General features: G+C 41.4%; 2 protein-coding genes across 2 annotated transcripts in view; both read left to right on the top strand.

Annotated features, from left to right (window-relative positions):
• The first annotated feature begins 1,723 nt into the window (after positions 1-1,723).
• LOC149813789 (zeatin O-glucosyltransferase-like) lies at positions 1,724-3,085 on the top strand. Its single transcript, XM_089991206.1, has one exon. The coding sequence runs from the start codon at positions 1,724-1,726 to the stop codon at positions 3,083-3,085; it is 1,362 nt and encodes a 453-aa protein (XP_089847332.1).
• A 10,705-nt stretch (positions 3,086-13,790) lies between these two features.
• Positions 13,791-18,800, top strand: part of LOC149813788 (P-loop containing nucleoside triphosphate hydrolases superfamily protein) — a 49,234-nt gene continuing 44,224 nt past the window's right edge. Inside the window, exons 1-4 of the mRNA XM_089992448.1 lie at positions 13,791-14,081; positions 16,140-16,278; positions 16,374-16,592; positions 17,667-17,873. Of these exons, the coding sequence (XP_089848574.1) occupies positions 14,013-14,081; positions 16,140-16,278; positions 16,374-16,592; positions 17,667-17,873 (634 nt within the window). The 5' untranslated portion in view covers positions 13,791-14,012. The remainder of the gene's footprint in view (positions 14,082-16,139; positions 16,279-16,373; positions 16,593-17,666; positions 17,874-18,800) is intronic.

Here is an 18,800-nt window from a genome sequence, read left to right as displayed (position 1 = left end):
GGCGCTTACAGTGATTGCACCTGTGTCTTTTTTTGAATTTGAACGTCTAAATAATTGAAGTTTGAGAACTGCAATATCAGCTGATTACCGCTTTGGTCACTAACATTGTTTTGGAGTGTTCCACTCATCTTGTAGAATTCAACCATTTCCCAATTCCTCAAGGGGAACAGCAAATGTGATACCAAAGATTCCATGAAAGACGCCATTTTTTTCTGCACGGCGACAGCCACCCATCTTACATTTTTCGAGGTGGAGACCACGCCCATCTCAAGAAATGCCAAGATGGGTGGCTCTCGGCGGCGCTGCATAGTGTGAAGGCTTCATGAAAATGTGCAGAAATTAGGACTAGTAAACAAGTTGAGCTTGTGCTGTTCAGGCTCGGCTCGTTAAGGGTATACCCCAGCTCGAGCTTGGCTCGGCACTAGCAAAGCAGAGCCCAAGCTCATTACGAGCCAATCATGAGCTGGCTCTTTTTTTATATTTTAAAATGTTTTTTAAAGCTTGATAATATATAAAATACATATAATATATGTATAATAAATATATAATATGTACAATGAGCTGTGTCGAGCTTGCCATGTTCGTACTTGGCTCATTTACCTAAACGAGCTGGCTCGTAGCTCAGCTCGCCAAGCCTAACAGCAAGCTTCTTGTCTCGTTTCCCAGCCGCATAGTTGTGATTTTTGAACCATGAAATTTCATGGCAGAAACACCTGATCATCAGCATAGATCACACAGTATCCTCCTGCCATTTTAATCCTCTTTCATCAAACAATGTTGTGTGATAACTGGCAGTAAATATGTCCTTTATCACTTGAAATTTGAAAGGTTTTGATCAATAATATTGCTTGGTAGTTTATTCTTTTTTTGTGTGTGTGTGAAAGGCAAGCTGGGGCTCCTACCAGTTATACAATAATACCATTGGGATCAGAACTTGCAACGTCAAGGTGACGTGTACTAACTGCTCCCACCAGACAAGCGGAGCCACCGTTGGTTGGTAATTTGTTCACTTCTGCAAGAAAACTGTAAATTAATCAACCCGATGGCCATGGTGGACACCTAATATATTGCACGCATTTGTCCTCTTTCAACACTTAGAAATTTAAGCTGTTAAACAAACAGCCCATTGTGATACTTAGCCTTAAGTTTGTACTCATATACCAGCGGTTTTGTCCTCCTTAAGTCTAGCTTATCGATCCAAGAAATCAAAATAATTACAAATATCAGAAGATGGTTAATTAATTAAGGTCAAATATTGATTGCAATAGGAAGCCTTATTATCAAGCCAACCGAGCCTGAGCTTGGTTTGGAGCTCGAGTTAAGCTTGAGCTTAGCTCAATCTCGGCTTGTTTAAGTTACTGAGCCAGAGCTTGGATTTGAGCTTGATCTCGAGTTCGGCTTGTTTAAGTTACTGAGGCGAGCCAGACAGCCAAGCTCGAGCTTCTTCACCATTTAACAACATGAGCTTGAATATGGCTTTTAAAGATTGAGTCGAGCTCGAGCCGAGCCAAGCCTGATCGGTAGAGCTTCATCTCATCGAGCCTCTTGCGCAGCCCTGCTAACTAGCCCAACTCAAGGAAAAAACAACTTAAAGACATTACACCATTGTACATGCAAAGTTTACAATTCTTTATTGACCACCCATGTGAGGGCTGAGTGTGATTTACTAAGGCTTGCTGTTTATAAAACCAGCACCAGCCAAGCTAGCCAGAAGATGTGCAAGATGGATGCATCGGTGCTGATGCTCATGCTCCCCTTCCCAGCCCAAGGACACCTGAACCAGTTCCTTCATCTCTCCCGGCTCGTCGCCCTCCGCGGCCTCCAGGTCATCTTCCTTGGATCCACAACCCACAACCGGCAGGCGAGGCTTCGGCTCCAAGGCTGGGACTTGTCCTCCTTCCCTGGCATATCATTTCTTGACCTCCCAGTCCCTCCTTGTTCTATACCAGACCCAGACCCGGAGTCCACTAGATTCCCTGCACATCTCCAACCAACTTTTACGGTCTCGGACCAGCTCCAAAACCCACTTGATCATCTACTGGGCTCACTATCGGCCTCCTGCAGGCGTGTCGCGATCGTTCATGACACGCTCATGTCGTTCGCCGCGGACCTTGCATCGAACTATCCGAATGTTGAGGCCTTTGCATTTAGGTGCGTTAGTGCGTTCTCTTCCCTTTGTTTTCAAATGAACCACCAAAAAAGGATCAAGCCAGATCTGGATCTTGTTTCAATCAAAGGCTGCTTCACAGATGAATTTCATGATTTCGTCCGCCGTCGTCACCGCTATATCCCACTAACCAAAGGGGAACTTTTCAACACCTTTGATGAGATTGAAGGGGAGTTCATAGAGATGCTGTCCAAGAGGCCACTGTACCAAAACCGAAGGATATGGGCCATAGGACCCATCATCCCTCTCCATTTGGAAAAAGGTTCAGATCCGAAACCGGATCTGTTCAATTGGCTGGACAACCAACCGAATGCATCAGTTCTTTACATCTCGTTCGGATCGAACTCTGCTTTGTCGTCGTCCCAGATCTCCCAGCTAGCCATTGGGCTGGAGGGGAGCGGTCAAAGATTCTTGTGGGCTCTTCGTGCCCCGGATCGGGGCGACATCTTCACTGAAGGAGCTGACCCTGAGATCCATTTGCCTGAGGGGTTCCAGAAACGGGTCTCCGGGTCGGGTCTGGTGGTGAGAGGGTGGGCCCCACAGCTGGAGATTCTGAGCCATGATGCGGTAGGTGGGTTCCTGAGCCACTGTGGGTGGAACTCTTGCATGGAGAGCCTGAGCCTGGGCGTGCCTCTTGCAACCTGGCCAATGCACTCAGATCAGCCGGCGAACGTGCAGCTGGTGACCGAGGTCTTGAAGGTGGGTGTGGTGGTCAGAGAATGGGGGAGAGCAGACGAGGTGGTGCCGGCTGACGAGATCGAGAAAGCGATAAGGCGGCTCATGGCAGACACGGAGGAGAGTGCCAAGATCCACAAGAGATCAGCCGAGCTGCGAGATGCAGCTCGGCGCGCATGTGCTCAAGCCGGATCATCCCATTCATCCTTGGACTCATTTGTGGAGTCAATAACAAGGCCGTAGGCTTTGACCAGGTACATGATCACTTCTAGCCATTCACAAATTTATGTTTGAACTTGAGGTTACATTCTCAAAAGCTTTCAGCTCATTATTTCTGAGCCCATCATCTGTCGATAATTTGTTGTATGTCACCATTGCATGCTATGAGATTTTTAAAAGTAACCAGAAAATGACAATGCTATGATGCATACATGCAGAAATCCATTGAATTAATGGGTATTAGGACTGTCAATGGGGCAGGTTTGTCTAAGGTACCCAACCCGACCCAAACGCGGATATCCAGTAAGGGGATGAAAAAAATGACAAAATGTTACTCGGATCGACCCTAACATGTGGATCGGGTTAAAAAAAACAGAAACAGTTGAAATAGACTAAATCAAATATAACCGATTACGAAATTACTGCATGCATAATCTGCAGGATAATTACAGATACGAGAGGGGTGTTTCACCAAGATTATGGATTTTTGCAAAGTACATAACAATAGAAAAGAAAAGAAAGAAAAAAGAGCAAAACTTTAGATAGCCTCCTAGTGGCTTTGAACACTAGGGCTGTCAATGGCTTGGGTATCCGACCCATCAGGGTGTACCCAACCACGCCCAAATAACAAATTATCAGATTCGGGTTTTGTCGGGTTAAGAAAATGAAATCCCAAACTTAAATTCACACAATTTAATAGTTTTTTTTTACTTAAATACACATAAAATAGTTGGGTCAAGCCAGGTCAGGCCGGATATCATAACGCAAACCTGACCCACATATTGCTCGGGTTGGATTCTGGTAGACTGAAAATATTGAGGTAGGCATTTCATATGTCCATACCCAAGAATTTGTGTTCGGGTCTGGTCTGGTACCCGATACAAAACCCGAACCATTGTCATCCCTAGTGAAAATAACAAATTATCAGATTCGGGTTTTTTCGGGTTAAGAAAATGAAATCCCAAACTTAAATTCACATAATTTAACAGTTTTTTTTTCACTTAAATACACATAAAATAGTCGGGTCAAGCCAGGTCAGGCCGGATATCATAACGCAAACCTGACCCACATATTACTCGGGTTGGGTTCTGGTAGACTGAAAATATTGAGGTAGGCATGTCATATGCCCATACCTAAGAATTTGTGTTCGGATCTGGTCTGGTACCCGATACAAAACCCAAACCATTGTCAGCCCTAGTGAATACCCAGCCTTGGAGATCACCAGTAATAGTTTGTTCCTTTGGGGGTGTTCGACTGTGCATCCCGCACGCCACATAAAACATATAAAAACAGCGAGGCATGTAGCAATTTTGTGTGAAAAGTTTTTGCTTATGAGAGTTTTTTATATGAAAAGTTTTTCACTTTTTTTTGTAGCATGAGAAAATTATAGTGGGAAAATGTGAAAAAAAATGAGAGAGAGAGGAGGAGGAGGAGGGTGGTGGTGAGATGGATGATGGTGGTGCTGGTGAGATGGGTGGTGGAGAGTGTAAAAATAATTTTTCTCTTGGTAAGGAACATTCTTTCACCCTATCATGGAGGAATGTTTCCTATCAAAAAAGTGTACATTTTAGAGAACAAAACTCTTTCAACAAAAAAAAAGTCTCTTTCGTTTGACAGAACCGAAATATTTGTACGGATTTTCTATTTTGCATCACTTTTCCTACATCTTTCTCGCTTTCAAACGAGCATTAGAAGGGAGGGTGGGGAAGCCCTTTCTTGGGAAAAAGGCAGGCCCTGGTGGTTTTTACAAAGAGCCTTGCCATTTACAACTATAGGACCAGCGTCCTGGAACAAATGTGTCCTTAGTAAAAATACAGTGATAAAGAAGATAAAAAAATGAGCAGTTTGCTTTACACTCAAATGCATGTTTCTGTAGGGCACCTTTGGAAGCGAGAAAAACTCTCATAGGGAAAGAAAGTTTTGCCTATGAGAAGTTTTTCAAAAGAAAAAATTTTGCTTGTTTGTGTATCATGAGAAAAACAGGCTGGAAAATAAAGAAAAAAAAATCGCTTGTTTGTTTGTGCATGAAAAAAAATTCTCTTGCTACACAGAAAACAGTTTATCATCCACACTGTGGACAGTTGGGGCTCAGTAACAACTGAACAAATGGATCGGCTTTCTTGATTAAGACAGAACCAGAAGACCATTGATTTGATCCACTAAAAATAATATGATTTAGCAAATTGGAATCCACATCCAGATCTCCTTATAAGGATTAATTCCAGAAAGTGTTGGATTCAGATTGGACTTCCTTTTACATCCGATCTGATTCCCAATTTGTAGATAAACAGGTAGTTGAATGTAATAACTGAGATGTTGGGCAGTTCTTTGTAAGTAGCTTTAAATTCTGAAACCTTTTGTAAATTATACTAAAGCTATATCCTATGACGATCTCACAGTAAATCAGTTTGCATTTAGTATTTCCTCTCCAAAGCAGAATTAAAATTCTGGAAAAAAATGGAAATGCATGAATCAGAACCCCAACCCAACCTGGATATTGCTAGGATCCAGTAGGTTGAACTGAATATTAACGGGGTTACACTTTTTTATCGTAACTGAAAATTTGGAGTTCCAGTTGGGTCAAATGCCTGCTCCATTGACAGTGGTCACAGCCCTAGCTCAGCTGGGTTTTTTTTACCATGATGATGCTTGATCCAGCATTTTGTCACAACCTCCTTGTTACAGACGATTTACCTATTGCCTTTGGTAAAGCGGCCAACCTAGGCACCTTTTGCCTTCCTTGGACTGCAGATGGGTCAAACTTCCACCCTATCTTCTCCTTGGCTAAAATTCTCTCCCTCTCTCACCCTCCGTCTTTCTAACCATCCCGATCCCTCCCTGAACTCAAATTTCGAACACCCATTTGCAAAGAACCACCAAAACAAACTATGAGCCAAATGTCTGCTTCCTATCCGATCTTGTTGAAGGGTGTCAGGGCAGCCACCCAAGATGGTGAAAAGGGCACCGCTGATTCAGTGCTTGGTTCGCCATTGATGGGGTGTCGTCCATGATGATGGCGTTGCCGGCGATGGGGGTGTCGTCAAGCCAGTTTGGGTAGGTCAAACTACTGCAAAGACACAATTACCAAAATCAAATCGTGCTTATGTTTGGTTCGTGGTAAACCTACTACAAAGTCTATCGTAACATCTTCTCATTTCCACTAAGAATTCTCGATTTTCTGCATGTAACCATCAGGACGTTGGTGCTCAATTTTGATTTGCTGACAAGTCAAGCACCTCAAAACGTACAATGTTATTTCTCGTTTCATACCATTCTACCAATACTTTCTCTGCAAGTCCTTGAACATCTTTGTCCCTCTGAGATGAACAGTGTACCTTGACATATGAGCTTCATCGAGAATCTTCTTCTTCAACTCAGGGTCATCTAGAACCCAAAGTCGATTTTTCATACGAATACCAACATCATCTGACACTCTAAAGAACGTATCTTCCTAGCATGCCTAAGCTAGGAGCTTACCATATTGGGCATCTAGTTTCTGGGCTTAGATAATTCTAGGCAAAAAATCTTAATGAATGGTCAAACCAGACAATCGAATCAATCCACTTTCAATTGGAAATGACTTTCAAGCCACGAAATTTTCAATCAACTTCTGGCTCCACACAAGACTAGCCAGAATACTGCTCAATTTGCGACTAAGCGCATCTACTATGACGTTCTTCTTATCAGGGTGGTAAGACAACGAAAAAAGCGTAATCCTTGAGGAACTCGAGTTATCGTCGTTGTCTCATATTCAACTCCTTCTCGGAGAACAAATATTTGAGACTCTTATGGTCGAAAAAGACCTCGAACGATTCTTCATACAAATAGTGTCGCCAAGATTTCAAGGTGAACACCATTGTCGCTAATTCCAGGTCATGAGTTGGGTAATTCCTCTCATGAATCTTCAATTGCCTCAATGCATTAGCGATCACTTTGACGTGTTGCATTAGCACACAACTCAGTCATGTCCTTGAGGCATCTGTGTATACCACAAAACTACCTTTACCAGAAGGTAAAACTAACATCGGTGAGGTTGTCAGCTTCGACTTCAAGATTTGGAAACTCTCTTTACAAGCGTTGTTTCACTCAAACTTGATGTCTTAAAGTAAAAGCTTCGTTAGCGGTAGCGCGTTTCTAGAAAAGTCTTGTATAAATCGTCGGTAGTATCCTGCTAACCCGAAGAAACTATGAATCTTTGTAACATTTTGAGGTTGCTTCCAGGCTAATATTGCTTCAACCTTCGTTGGGTAAACTGACACTCCGTCTCTGGATATCACGTGACCCAAAAATATAACTCGCTCGAGCCAAAACCCGCACTTGGAGAACTTGGCGAACAATCTGTGCTCACAAAACACTCCCAAAATGATACATAAATACTCTCGATGCTACTTAGGACTCTCTGAGTAGATCAAGATATCGTCAATGAACATGATTACAAAGGTATCCACGAATGGACAAAAGATTTGGTTCAGCAAATCCAATAACGCAACTGGTGCATTAGTGAGCCCGGAAGGCATCATTACGAACTCATATAACCCATATCTCGTTCGAAAAGCTGTCTTCGAGACATCATCTTTTCTGATACGAAGTTGATGGTAGTCTGATCTGAGATCTATCTTTGAGAAAATCCTTGCTCTTTGTAACTGAACGAAAAGATCTTCGATTCTCGGTAACGGATATTTATTCTTGATCGTCGCTTGGTTGAGCATCCTGTAGTCAATGCACAACCTCAATGATCCATCTTTCTTCTTTACGAACAACACTGGTGCACCCCATGGAGATGCACTGGGTCGGATAAAACCTTGCTCAAATAACTCTTTCAACTGACGCTTCAGTTCTTTAAGTTCTGTTGGAGTCATACGGTACGATGCCTTAAAAATAGGAGTAGTTACAGGCAATAACTCAATACAAAACTCTATTTCACGCTTTGGAGGAAATCTGGGCAGTTCTTCAGGAAATACATCGGGGAACTCCCAAACTACATCTAAGTTCTCAATCAGAACGATCTCAGGTTCAATTGGGGTTATACTGACCAAGAATGTAGTACCTCTATTATGCAAGTACTTCTGGGCTTTAAAAGAAGAAATCATACGATCATCTTGCAACGATCGAGAAAGCTTGATCTCCAACATCGAACGATCGGGCTGGAATAAAACCACCTTGCATTCTCTACAAAAACCTTGAGCATGATACTCAAACAACCAATTCATGCCTAGAATGACGTTGAACTCAGTCATGTCTAGTAGGATCACGTCAACTGACAAGTTCTGCCTTGCCACTGACACCTCGATGCTCGAAATATAGAAAACACATAATGACTGCTCACCAGTTGGAGTACGAACCTCCAACGGGTAATTTAAATATTTTATGGTCAAGGGTAAAGTTCTAGCAAATCTATCAGATAAGAAAGAATGAGAAGCGCCATAATTAAATAAGGTAAAAATTGCTTGTTCAGCAATTAGAATAGTACCTTTGACCAACTCTCCTTTGGTCACTTGTTTAATTGTCGATACGTAAGCTTGTCTGGCTATCGTCTTCTGATTGCCTTGTCTCGGCTGATGCGATTGTTGCGACTGATGTTGTTATTGAGGTTGTCTTTTAGACACTGACTGTGACGTTTCAGGAACATTCCTTTTCAAATTATCTGACTGCTTCTTTCAACAGTCCTTGATGTAGTGACTCATCTTGTCACAATAAAGACATGCCTCCGGTGTCACGAGGGCACGGTCGACCCGGATGGTCGACATGGCACTTTGGACATCGCGGGGCTACTGCAATCTGTCTCTACTGCTGCTGAGAATGTTGATGTTGATGTTGTTGGGGTCGTCGATACTGGTGTTGTTGCTGTTGGTTGTTATTGTGGGATCAATTCTTCTCTGTCAGTGGATAGAACTTCTTTCCACCTAGATTTTTTTGAAATTGCCTCTTTTTAGGTCAACTCTTTTGGTCTTACTGTTGGTGTTGACCTCCGAAAGATTGCGTCCTCAAAGACTCTGACCAATCTTGCTCTAAAAGTGAAGATGTCTCTAGAACCTCATCAACCATCATCGAAGCACGAGTGTACACCTTTATACGAAGAGCGAACTTCAATTCTCGGGTAAACATCATCGCTCGGTCATTCTCTGTGGCATATAAGTTAGGACAATAACGTTCAAGACTGCGAAATCTGGTAACATACTCTGCCAAAGTAGAGTTTCTTTGTTGTAGATCAAGAAACTCTTGCATCTTCCTACTCTTCTCATGAGCTGAAAAGTATGTTGCGTATAAGGCTTCCATAAACTGTTCCCATGTTACCGTCTCGTTTGCGAACTTGATTTCCCAGGTAGTCGCCCACCACCTCTTTGTATCCTTCCGAAGTTGGTATATTTTGAAATCAATTTTTCGATCATCGCTCACTTGCAAAACACGAAAGATTCGCTCAATCTCCAGTATCCAGTCTTTTGCCGCCTCTGGAGTCGACCTTCCATCGAAGGATGAAGGATTCATGCTCATAAACTACTTATAGAGGACAATGGTAACATGAGTTTGAACAAGTGTTTCTCGTCCTTGGGCGGTCTGCTGAAGATGATCACCCATGGTTCGCATTGCTTCAGCCTGACGACCAACGACCTCTGTGAGGTTTTTGAGCGACTCCATCAAATCATCACAACGAGTACGCCACACCATCTTAACCAAGTAAACATTGTATAAGCAACAATACAACCTTTTTAAAAGCAAAATTTTATTTCATAAGCAAATGTTTTCATGCATTATATGCCAAAAATACCCTTCGTCTAAGACAGGGTTACAAAACACATCCGACTACATAGGAATCAAAACAAAACACTGACTCAGTATTTCCACAAAATGTTCGTAATTGAACAACACCATCACTGTCTATTGGTGTAGAAGTCTCAGTAGTCCTTTCAGCTTCCACATGATCGCGACCTGACACGAGGAAGAGGTGCAGGATTTGACAGAGGTGAATCTGATATCTCCTGAACTTCCATCAACACGGGAGGAAGAGAAGGATCTGGCACAAACTCTGATGAAACAACATATAAGTAGGATTCCGGTGAATACTGAGGAGAGTTCGGTGAACCATGTCAATCTCCTTTATGGCTATCAACTTCCACCACTTCTTGTCTAATGACCAATGTCACGTCTTCTATATCTCTTACGTTACTCTTCTAGAGTCCATCGCGAAGCTTTGTCTGACATTCCACTTCGATATGCCCTCTTAGAACACAATATGGGCATTCACACAACTCACGGGGGAAAATCTGTCTCCATAAAACACCTGGCACGCGGAGGTGCCTGATTTTCCATCATGTGAACACCTCGAGCAAGGTGTCGAACAGCTCGGTCCAAGGATCCTTCACCTGGAACCAAGTTTTAAAGAGCTTCAAGAATCATATCATACCTTGTGTTCGACGACATCTAACCCATACATATTCAATTAAACATACAATTCTAACTAAGAGAATAGGAAGCATTAAACAACATAATTTCATATTTAAGCATACTTGCAGTGCGATGGATGATGCGCGCTGAAGTCTTGGACCACACTTAACCCGACTCAAATACCAATCTCTGTGACGCCCCAAACCCCAACTTTGAAAAAATCCTTTGATTTTTTTGAGCAAAAAAGTTTATTTTTTTTAAATTATTTCATGACAAGCAGCAAAAAGACAAAGAAAAGGGGTAAACAAAGGCAACAAGGCTGCAAATCTTAGCGGGTCAGAGGATGTGATACATACAAAATCATGACCTAAATTTATATAGTACCAAAGCGTTTAAAATTCAAAAGGAGACAATATACATCAATTATCGGTCTCTTAAAACGAGAGGAAAATCCCCTCAAACCCCAAAACCCCAAAAGAAGCCAAGATCTGCAGTTAAGTGTGGGTCTCCAAGCCTCCAGACTGTGCGTCGTTGCATCACAGTTGTGCCTACTCATCACCTGCATCCCCATAAAATGAGGTCAGAACTCTTGCGAGTTGGTGAAAAACAACATCATATATCCATCTTTCAAGGGAAAATGCATATAGCATGAAAACATGTGAAGCAACAGATATATGTGCATGTGTCAGGTAAGTGCACTTGTTCCAAGTCTAAGTAACAAGGAAGTAATATGTGCAACATGCAGTAGTAAAAAAAATATGCACTAAGCAACTACTAAACGATGAGTAACTAAGGAGCAACAAGTAAGGTAGTACGAGAACGATAACAAAGTAAGAAAGTAAAGAAACTACTAAAATAAGTTAGTTGTGATTGGTTAGTAATTATGTTCCTCTTATTACTCCTTCGGGTACGCAAAGAAACATCACATTTTGTGAGTCATGCACTCAGTGTCTGTTATTCAAATTCGAATATGGTAACCAGGGATGCTACAGACCGAGTAACCTCATGCGAGCAACACACAACTGAGAGAAACCCTCACATAGGTAATGGATTGCAATCCATACTACTGCAGTAGTGAGGTACCTAAAAAGGTCACCTCGACCTTCCTAACTCTTAGTGGCTGGAGATTAAAGGACGCCTCAACTCCTATAAAAACACGTGTCATAGTAACAACTAGTCACTCAGGGCTGTATCATCCACCCTCTCTAAGGTGAACCGTTTTGTGAATGGGGCGCAATGATTTGTCTTTCTTAGGCTGGTTTGACAAGTCATACCTCCTTCTGAGGTGTTTATGCCTCGCGGTCCCTGCAGGGTACGTAAACGAGGACTTAGCCTGCCCATTCACGTGCTCGGTCTCACGCGGCCAATAAAGAGCATATCGCCTGTGAAGGTGAACGTAACACCAAATTATTATTTTCAATTTTAGGGTATAGACATACGTGAGCTCACTCACGAACATGGGACTTCTGCCCAAAGACTCTAGTAGAGTCAAAATGACTTAACATGTGTTTTGCTAATACCCTATGGTGTTCAAGTCCCAATCATAAGTTTCATCGAGTGTGTAGTGTGCATTATATGCATTCTCCAATATAACGAGCACAAGTACTGAAATGTAACACTCGATGTACGCAATTGATGATATACGTGTCAAGATGTGCCATCGTGCACGTGCAAAACTAAAAGCCACATAATCTCAAGTCTTTCGCACAAGTATCAAACAAAAGCAGTGATATATACATATATCTATGAAAAACTCATTTCAACATTCTTAGGTGATATGAAACTCAAATTGCATAACTTAGTCATGTTGCAGGCATATCAAGCTAAAACAAGTATCGAATGCTTTGAGGGCGAGCCATAACTGCGAATTTCCAAGTGAATGTATTTCAAACTCCATACATTGGCAAGTTTCGCATAGTGGGACCATATGCATAGGAAACTCTGCGATATCAACACACACGAGTGTCGAGGTCTACAATTTGGAACATTCTCATACGTATGAGAATTACATTATCATTTTCACGGTTGGTCACTGCACTTGCGGGAAATAACGATGCACAAACGATGGTTTGCGATGAAAAGGCTAAAACCTAAGACGAAGAAAAAGAAGTGTATGGGTGGGCATCATATTGCTCACCAAACTACTCACCACGAGGCTGCCAACACAGGGCAACAAAGAAGCTACCAGAGTCACTCAGGGCCCACCACACATTCGGCCACTCAATTGTGTCAAGCATGAGGCATAAAGTGCATATAAGCCCAAAACACCAACTGTGGCCCGTAAGACCACCGGCCATGGGTCTGGACAAGGCAGTGTCTGTGCCAAGTGTCCAACTGGGTCTGCTAGGCAGCGAACCCAAACATCCCAACCTTCACTTGTTTTCGTTCTTAACTACGTTCTCTCTCTCTTTTTTTTTCTCTCTAAACAGGTTGGGGCAAGGAAAAAGGCAATGCAGTCCAGACCACAAGGTCTTATCTTGTCAAACCAGACCTGTAATACCCGTGAATTTTATCTGATAAATAAAATTGAAATTTATGTCCTTGAACTGATACATGAATATTTTTATTTATTGTATGTGTTATTTGTATTCGAATATCAGATATTTTGTTTAGATCTTCAATATCGAATTCATAATATCATGTTTCGATATTTGATATTCCCTTTTGGATCTTAGATATCGGATCACGAACCTTAATTTGAATACTTAATAATAGATTATGGTCAAATGGATAGGATCTCTGGTTTCAGATCCTCAATATCAGGGTCATATTGGATATTAGATCCATGGCGAATGGAGTTGATCCACGACATTGAAACCAAATTTTGATGAGAAAAAATTCTTTATTGGATCTATAACACTTTCATGGGATCCGTAGTAGCTTATACGAAGTTTAGATCCACAATATTTCTTTTTAGATCCTGAACAACGAGGAGGTAAAAAAGGGATAGGGATCCAATTAAAAATTTTCGTTGGTCCATTATAAGTCACTTGGAATCCAAGATAGCGTAATTTGGATCCGTGGGTCCAAATCCTAATATGAAAAAAATTTCGGATCCTTAGATCTGGATTTCAAAAAGGGTTTTATGAGCATAATGGGATATTGGATCCATAATAAATGAGTAAAGATCCACAATAATGAACTTAGACCAAAAGTAATTTAATATGGTTTTATATTATTTTTATTTTTTAATATCTATACTTGAAAAGAAAATCCGGACCCGCGAATGGATTCGGGACAAGTTCCAAAAGAAGGACCCAAACCGAAACGGGTCACGGGTTCGATCGAACCAGACCCGCAACCATGGTGCGTTAAAAGGTAAACATGACAAAAAAAACACATAAAAAGGAAGAGGTGGGGGAGCACTGCGGTTTCAAGCAGCCGCTCGTTAGAAGCGGGGGTAACTGACCTCTCCCACTCACGATCCTCCCCTCTCCCCCCCACGACCTCCTCCCAGACCGTCTCTCTTATTCTCTCACGCACATCTCTTAAAACCTCCTCTCCCACTCTCGCTGGCCTCTCATCTTCCTCCCACCCTCTGTCTCTCGTCTCCCTCCTGATTTCTCCCATGGCTGCAGTAGGAACCGACGCCGGAAAACCTCTTCTCGCTGCAGCAACCTCCAGAGTACCGGATCAGGTAGGTCTTACTGCTATTTTTACTTGTCTGGATATTAAGTGTGTTCGAGCAGTCGATGTGGGTAGCGGGGAAGCCCTAATGTGAATAGTAAGGGGGTTGGGGCTTATGCTACCGAAAACCCCAAATCTCTGATTTTGGGGATTTCGGATTTCAGAAGGAGGGTTGATTCAGAATGTATACAGGCTATGGGTCTCGGATGACTGTGAATACCCTATCGAAAAGAAAAAAATTGGGGTTAGGGTATCCAAAATCCCAAATCTGTCATTTTGTTGATTTCGGATTTCCCGACCGTAGGATTTTGTTTTGCGAGTGTACTGTGTTTCAAGCCTGTAATGTGTTCAAGCATACCCCAACTCGAAAGGGGTTTTAATTAATTTTTAGTTTTTGTGAAGACAACAAGGGGGATTTTTCATTCACGCGATTCATACTCTCTAGCATGTCCCATTGATACGAAATCATGCAGAGGGAGAATGGGTGCCCTGGTGCTGCCTCCAACAGTTGAGTATGGGACATAAGGGCGTTGATATATTTTTTTTAATAGTTTTGAGTATGTCACTGAGGACTCCACACAGAAATCCGCCTGTGTATATAACGTGCTGTTAGAGGGAGAGGGTAGAGTATTATGGTCTTGTTTCAAGCCCTGCAACGAGTTGCATTCCGATATTAAAGAAGGGTTTTAGTAATATGCAACAGTATGTGACTCCTTGCGTAGCTAATAGGTTAATACCTTCTGGTATGACCGATTGGCGTTAATATATTATGACCTAACATTGGAAAATATCTTTAAAATTCTGATCCGTGCATTTACAGCAGAGTATAGCTTGGTACGTTTAGTTCCATGAGTAATGGCTGGATGTGCGTAGTTATATTTCCTGAAATAAGTTGAGTTCATATTCTGTATGCCGTAAATTTTGAAACATATATTGGAACTCTTGATCTGCATACTTAGTTTTGAAGTTATGTCATGGTACATCCATAGTCATAATCTACGTGTGTGTTGCTTCAGAAATGATATTTGAACTTAAGATCTGGGTTTTATTGTTTTTGAGTTTTGGTAACATATTCATGGGAAAAACTAATTTTTCTGAGCATTACTAGTGTAAGGGACAATACTGTTCTTTCGGCAGAATGGGCATTGACAGAAATCAATGTCAGTGTTTAGTTCCATGTCAGTTTTCGTTGGATTTTCTGTGCTAGTTTAAAGGGTATAAAGATTTAATTGGGATCGTTAATTCCTACAGCTAACTCATTGATAGTGGAGTTAGTGTGTTTAGAATTTGGGTAGAAATGCATGGTGTGTAATCAATGACAGTTGGTTAGGGTACTACCTTCACTGACAGTAGAGTGTTTGAAGTTTAATGCATTGACTGAAAATTTAGTCCAGTTTATATCCAAAGATAAAGTGATGGTTGGTACTATATACATGGCAAAAATCAATTGTCCTTCTGTGTTCATTAATAAAATTCAAGACTCACGTGCATGCTTGGAATGTTGTTACTGAAAGACCCCATCTAATTGCATGCTGATAATTCATGTATGATGTAAAGAAAGACCCTGTACTGAAATTGTTTATTGCGGAAAATCAGATTCTATGACTTTCTTGTTAAAGTTTTCATGAATTGGTCCATTGGGAATCCAAGATGAATGATAAAACGTGCTAGTTGTAGGAATCACTTATGACACAAGATGAAATTGGTTTGAGATTTAACTGCTTACTATAGAAAAATTGAGTGTATATCATATGGTTTGCATAAAGCATTCTTGTTATGAAATTGTGCTCCTATTTCACTTGTGAGATATATGCAGAGGTGAACATGTTTATCTTGGCCATATTCTTGGCTTATTCAAGTCCATAAGCAAGCCAATTCCATTGTTGTTTTATGTACGTTTCATAGTTTGTTTCCATTAGATAGTGCAATCTGCTTGGGAAAAGTATTCTGAATATAGGCTGGTTATGAAAATTTCTGAACTTGCATATCTAGACTATGTAATGAGTGACACTGAATTTATTCAACTCCCTATAAACACCTTAATACAAAAGAGTGATTGTTTGTGAAGGTGATGAAAAAGAAGACGATGAAGAAGATCGCTAAATGTAACCCTAGTATCGATCCCGATTCGATGGACTCCATGCGGTGGAGCTCCTCCGTTCCTGCAGACGAGTCCTTTTCTTTTCTACTCGGCTCTAGTGAAGGAGGTGCCTCCCTCCTTCGTTATAACTCTCCTTAGTTTTATTTCGTGTATTCACTCTCCGATTCTTGAAATCTGTCCTAAATTTCTTGGAATTTTCAGGTTTTCTTTCTCTGGAGGAGTTGGATGAGCCCGATTTCAAGTCTTTCGCTGGGTATCGTGGGGAAGAGCGGTCATCGACTGTGGCAGGATCGAAGGAGCCCAAGTCCGACGGTGTGGATCCATCAGGCAATGAGGATTTAAAATTCAAGAGGAGGAAAAGGACGTCAAAGGAGAAGGAGAATATGAAAGTTGATGCAAACGCTGATCAGAGCGCTTCATGTCAGTACTGTTCCTGCTGATCATATTTAAGTATGTTTTGATTACATATTAGTGCGTTTCACCCGTAGTTGTAATTAAAAGAAAGAATTCCGTCCGTTAAGATGCTGGACGCAATATCAGCACAAAGGGTGGGAAACCTTAGGCCCCAAACCGTCGAAGGAAGTCCAAAGGCGTTGTGTTATACGGCTAAATAATGGGATGATATTGCAGTAACTCATGCGTGGATTAAGCAAGGACTGTTACGGAGAATAGAAAGCAAGGTCCTAGGTGGGGCACTGATACTTGGGGATTTCTTATCTTTGCATGCATGTCCTATTAGCGGCTCTGATTGATTGCAAACACACAAGGACATGAAGGCCGTAATGGTTCACCAAAGCAGATACCACTAAGATGGATGTTACGCATGTCTAGTACACGATCTTGGTGACCACCGCTAAAAACTCATCTGATTTTGCTCGAATTTGGTGAATGTACTGGTCCGAACTTCAATAATCCACAATATAAGAAGTATCTCCATGATGAAGAGGGCGCATACTACCATCTTTTCAACCTAGGTGCATGATTAGGTTACTGTGTGTGTGGAGCATTTACGTAGAAGCCTCATGGGAAGAGGAGTAGACGCTGCCACTATAAATAATAAAGTCAGTGTTCTGCGTAGGATAAACTGGTTGTTTTAATGCTCAGTGTAGGAATGCTCATTTAATTGCTTAATTCTAGCTCATTAAATATAAAGCAAAATCTACGTTTCCCTATCTTTCATAAGCTTTTTGCTACTAACTGTGTGTGCTGAAAAGACATTAAAATATATTTCTCCAGAAAGTCATTGGCTTTCCCCTTTGTATCTTCTGCTGTTGGATGTGGTTTTTATACCTTTGTCTTCTTTGTTTTTTTTTTAATCCGCTTGATCCCTGTATCATTGCTTTGATATGCCACTAATTTCCGTTAAGAGCATCTCCTTGATCAGTGTCTCCAGCAATAAACATGTCTGTTTTTTCTCTTTCCTCCTCTTCAAACTGTTTTTATTGTCTAATTTTGCTCATTATTTTTCTTTTCTATCTGTTTGATTGTCTGCAGGCCTTCCTTCTGTTAAGGAGCTATGCCAGCAAAGCTGCGGTGGAGATCAAAAACAATCTCCAGCATCTTCTGAATCTAAGAAGCGAAAGCACAGTGATGGACATACATTTACCAATGACAATAATAATAATAATAAGAAGAAGAACAAGAGGAAGAAGAAGGAGAAAATTAAGAAAGCCAACAAAAGTGCCAGTCTGAATGCTCAAAGTTTGTACTACTGTTACTGATTACTTTCAGTATTTTTTTTCCTTTGAAGTTTATTATACTTGTTTCTTTCTTCTCATACTGTAAGAAGCTTGTGTGAATTCCAAATAAGATCTCAAATGCAGATGCAGCAGGTATTTACTGTCTATTCTTTTCTTGCTTCTTTGAACTTAAGGTCTAAGAAATATTATTGGGTGAGACTATGATAAAAATTCATGAAGCAAATGGAATATGAAATAATAGGAATCTCGTGAAGAAAGACAAAAGTGACTTATGTGGATGTAGTATAAATGTCTCAGACCGAGCCTTCAGAATGAGGCATGTTCAGTGCAAAGCTCTACTGAGTGGAAAATGCGATTGTAGGAACATGCGGTATGTGTTGGATATATCGGTGACGTGCGGCTGTAGGAACATGCAGTATGTGTTGGATTTATCGGTGACGTGCGGTGATAGCATGACATGCGATAGACAATGGTATTATCGTTGGTGCAACAATGTGTGGCGACATAGGCATGGAGTGTTGTTTGGTTAAGCAGTGCCAGCATATCAGAGGATGTTGCCTTTGTGGATTTGGTTAAGAACCTCTCGACTTGGATGAGTTTTCTACGCATAGCGTTTGGATGCAAATGAGTGCATGTGAGTTGGGTAATTACCACAGGAATCACCTTAGGTGGTTTCAACCAAGTATGATGACTTGGGGCTAGGCGAGTGAATGCCTAGGAGCCGACGAACAAGTCTGGGTGGTGCTCTTCGCTATGACATACAATCATTAACTGGTCTTCGGACTGGGAGTCGTAAGACCTTGTTTCTTCTGTGATGAGGTAATGCTTGGGCGTATTCATGGAATTGCGATATGCTTCATGACACACAAGGCTAAGCCATCCGTGCGCTTGCTAGCCGATATGAGACAACTATGCACATAAGTGACAT

This window comes from Nuphar pumila, chromosome 16 (genome assembly GCF_984573655.1).
Source record: "Nuphar pumila chromosome 16, dmNupPumi1.hap1.1, whole genome shotgun sequence".
NCBI lineage: Eukaryota > Viridiplantae > Streptophyta > Magnoliopsida > Nymphaeales > Nymphaeaceae > Nuphar > Nuphar pumila.
This window is presented reverse-complemented; position numbering and strand designations above follow the sequence as displayed.

Coding starts and splice junctions, on each gene's coding strand:
- LOC149813789 (XM_089991206.1), top strand. CDS start 1,724: ATGGATGCATCGGTGCTGATGCTCATGCTCCCCTTCCCAGCCCAAGGA.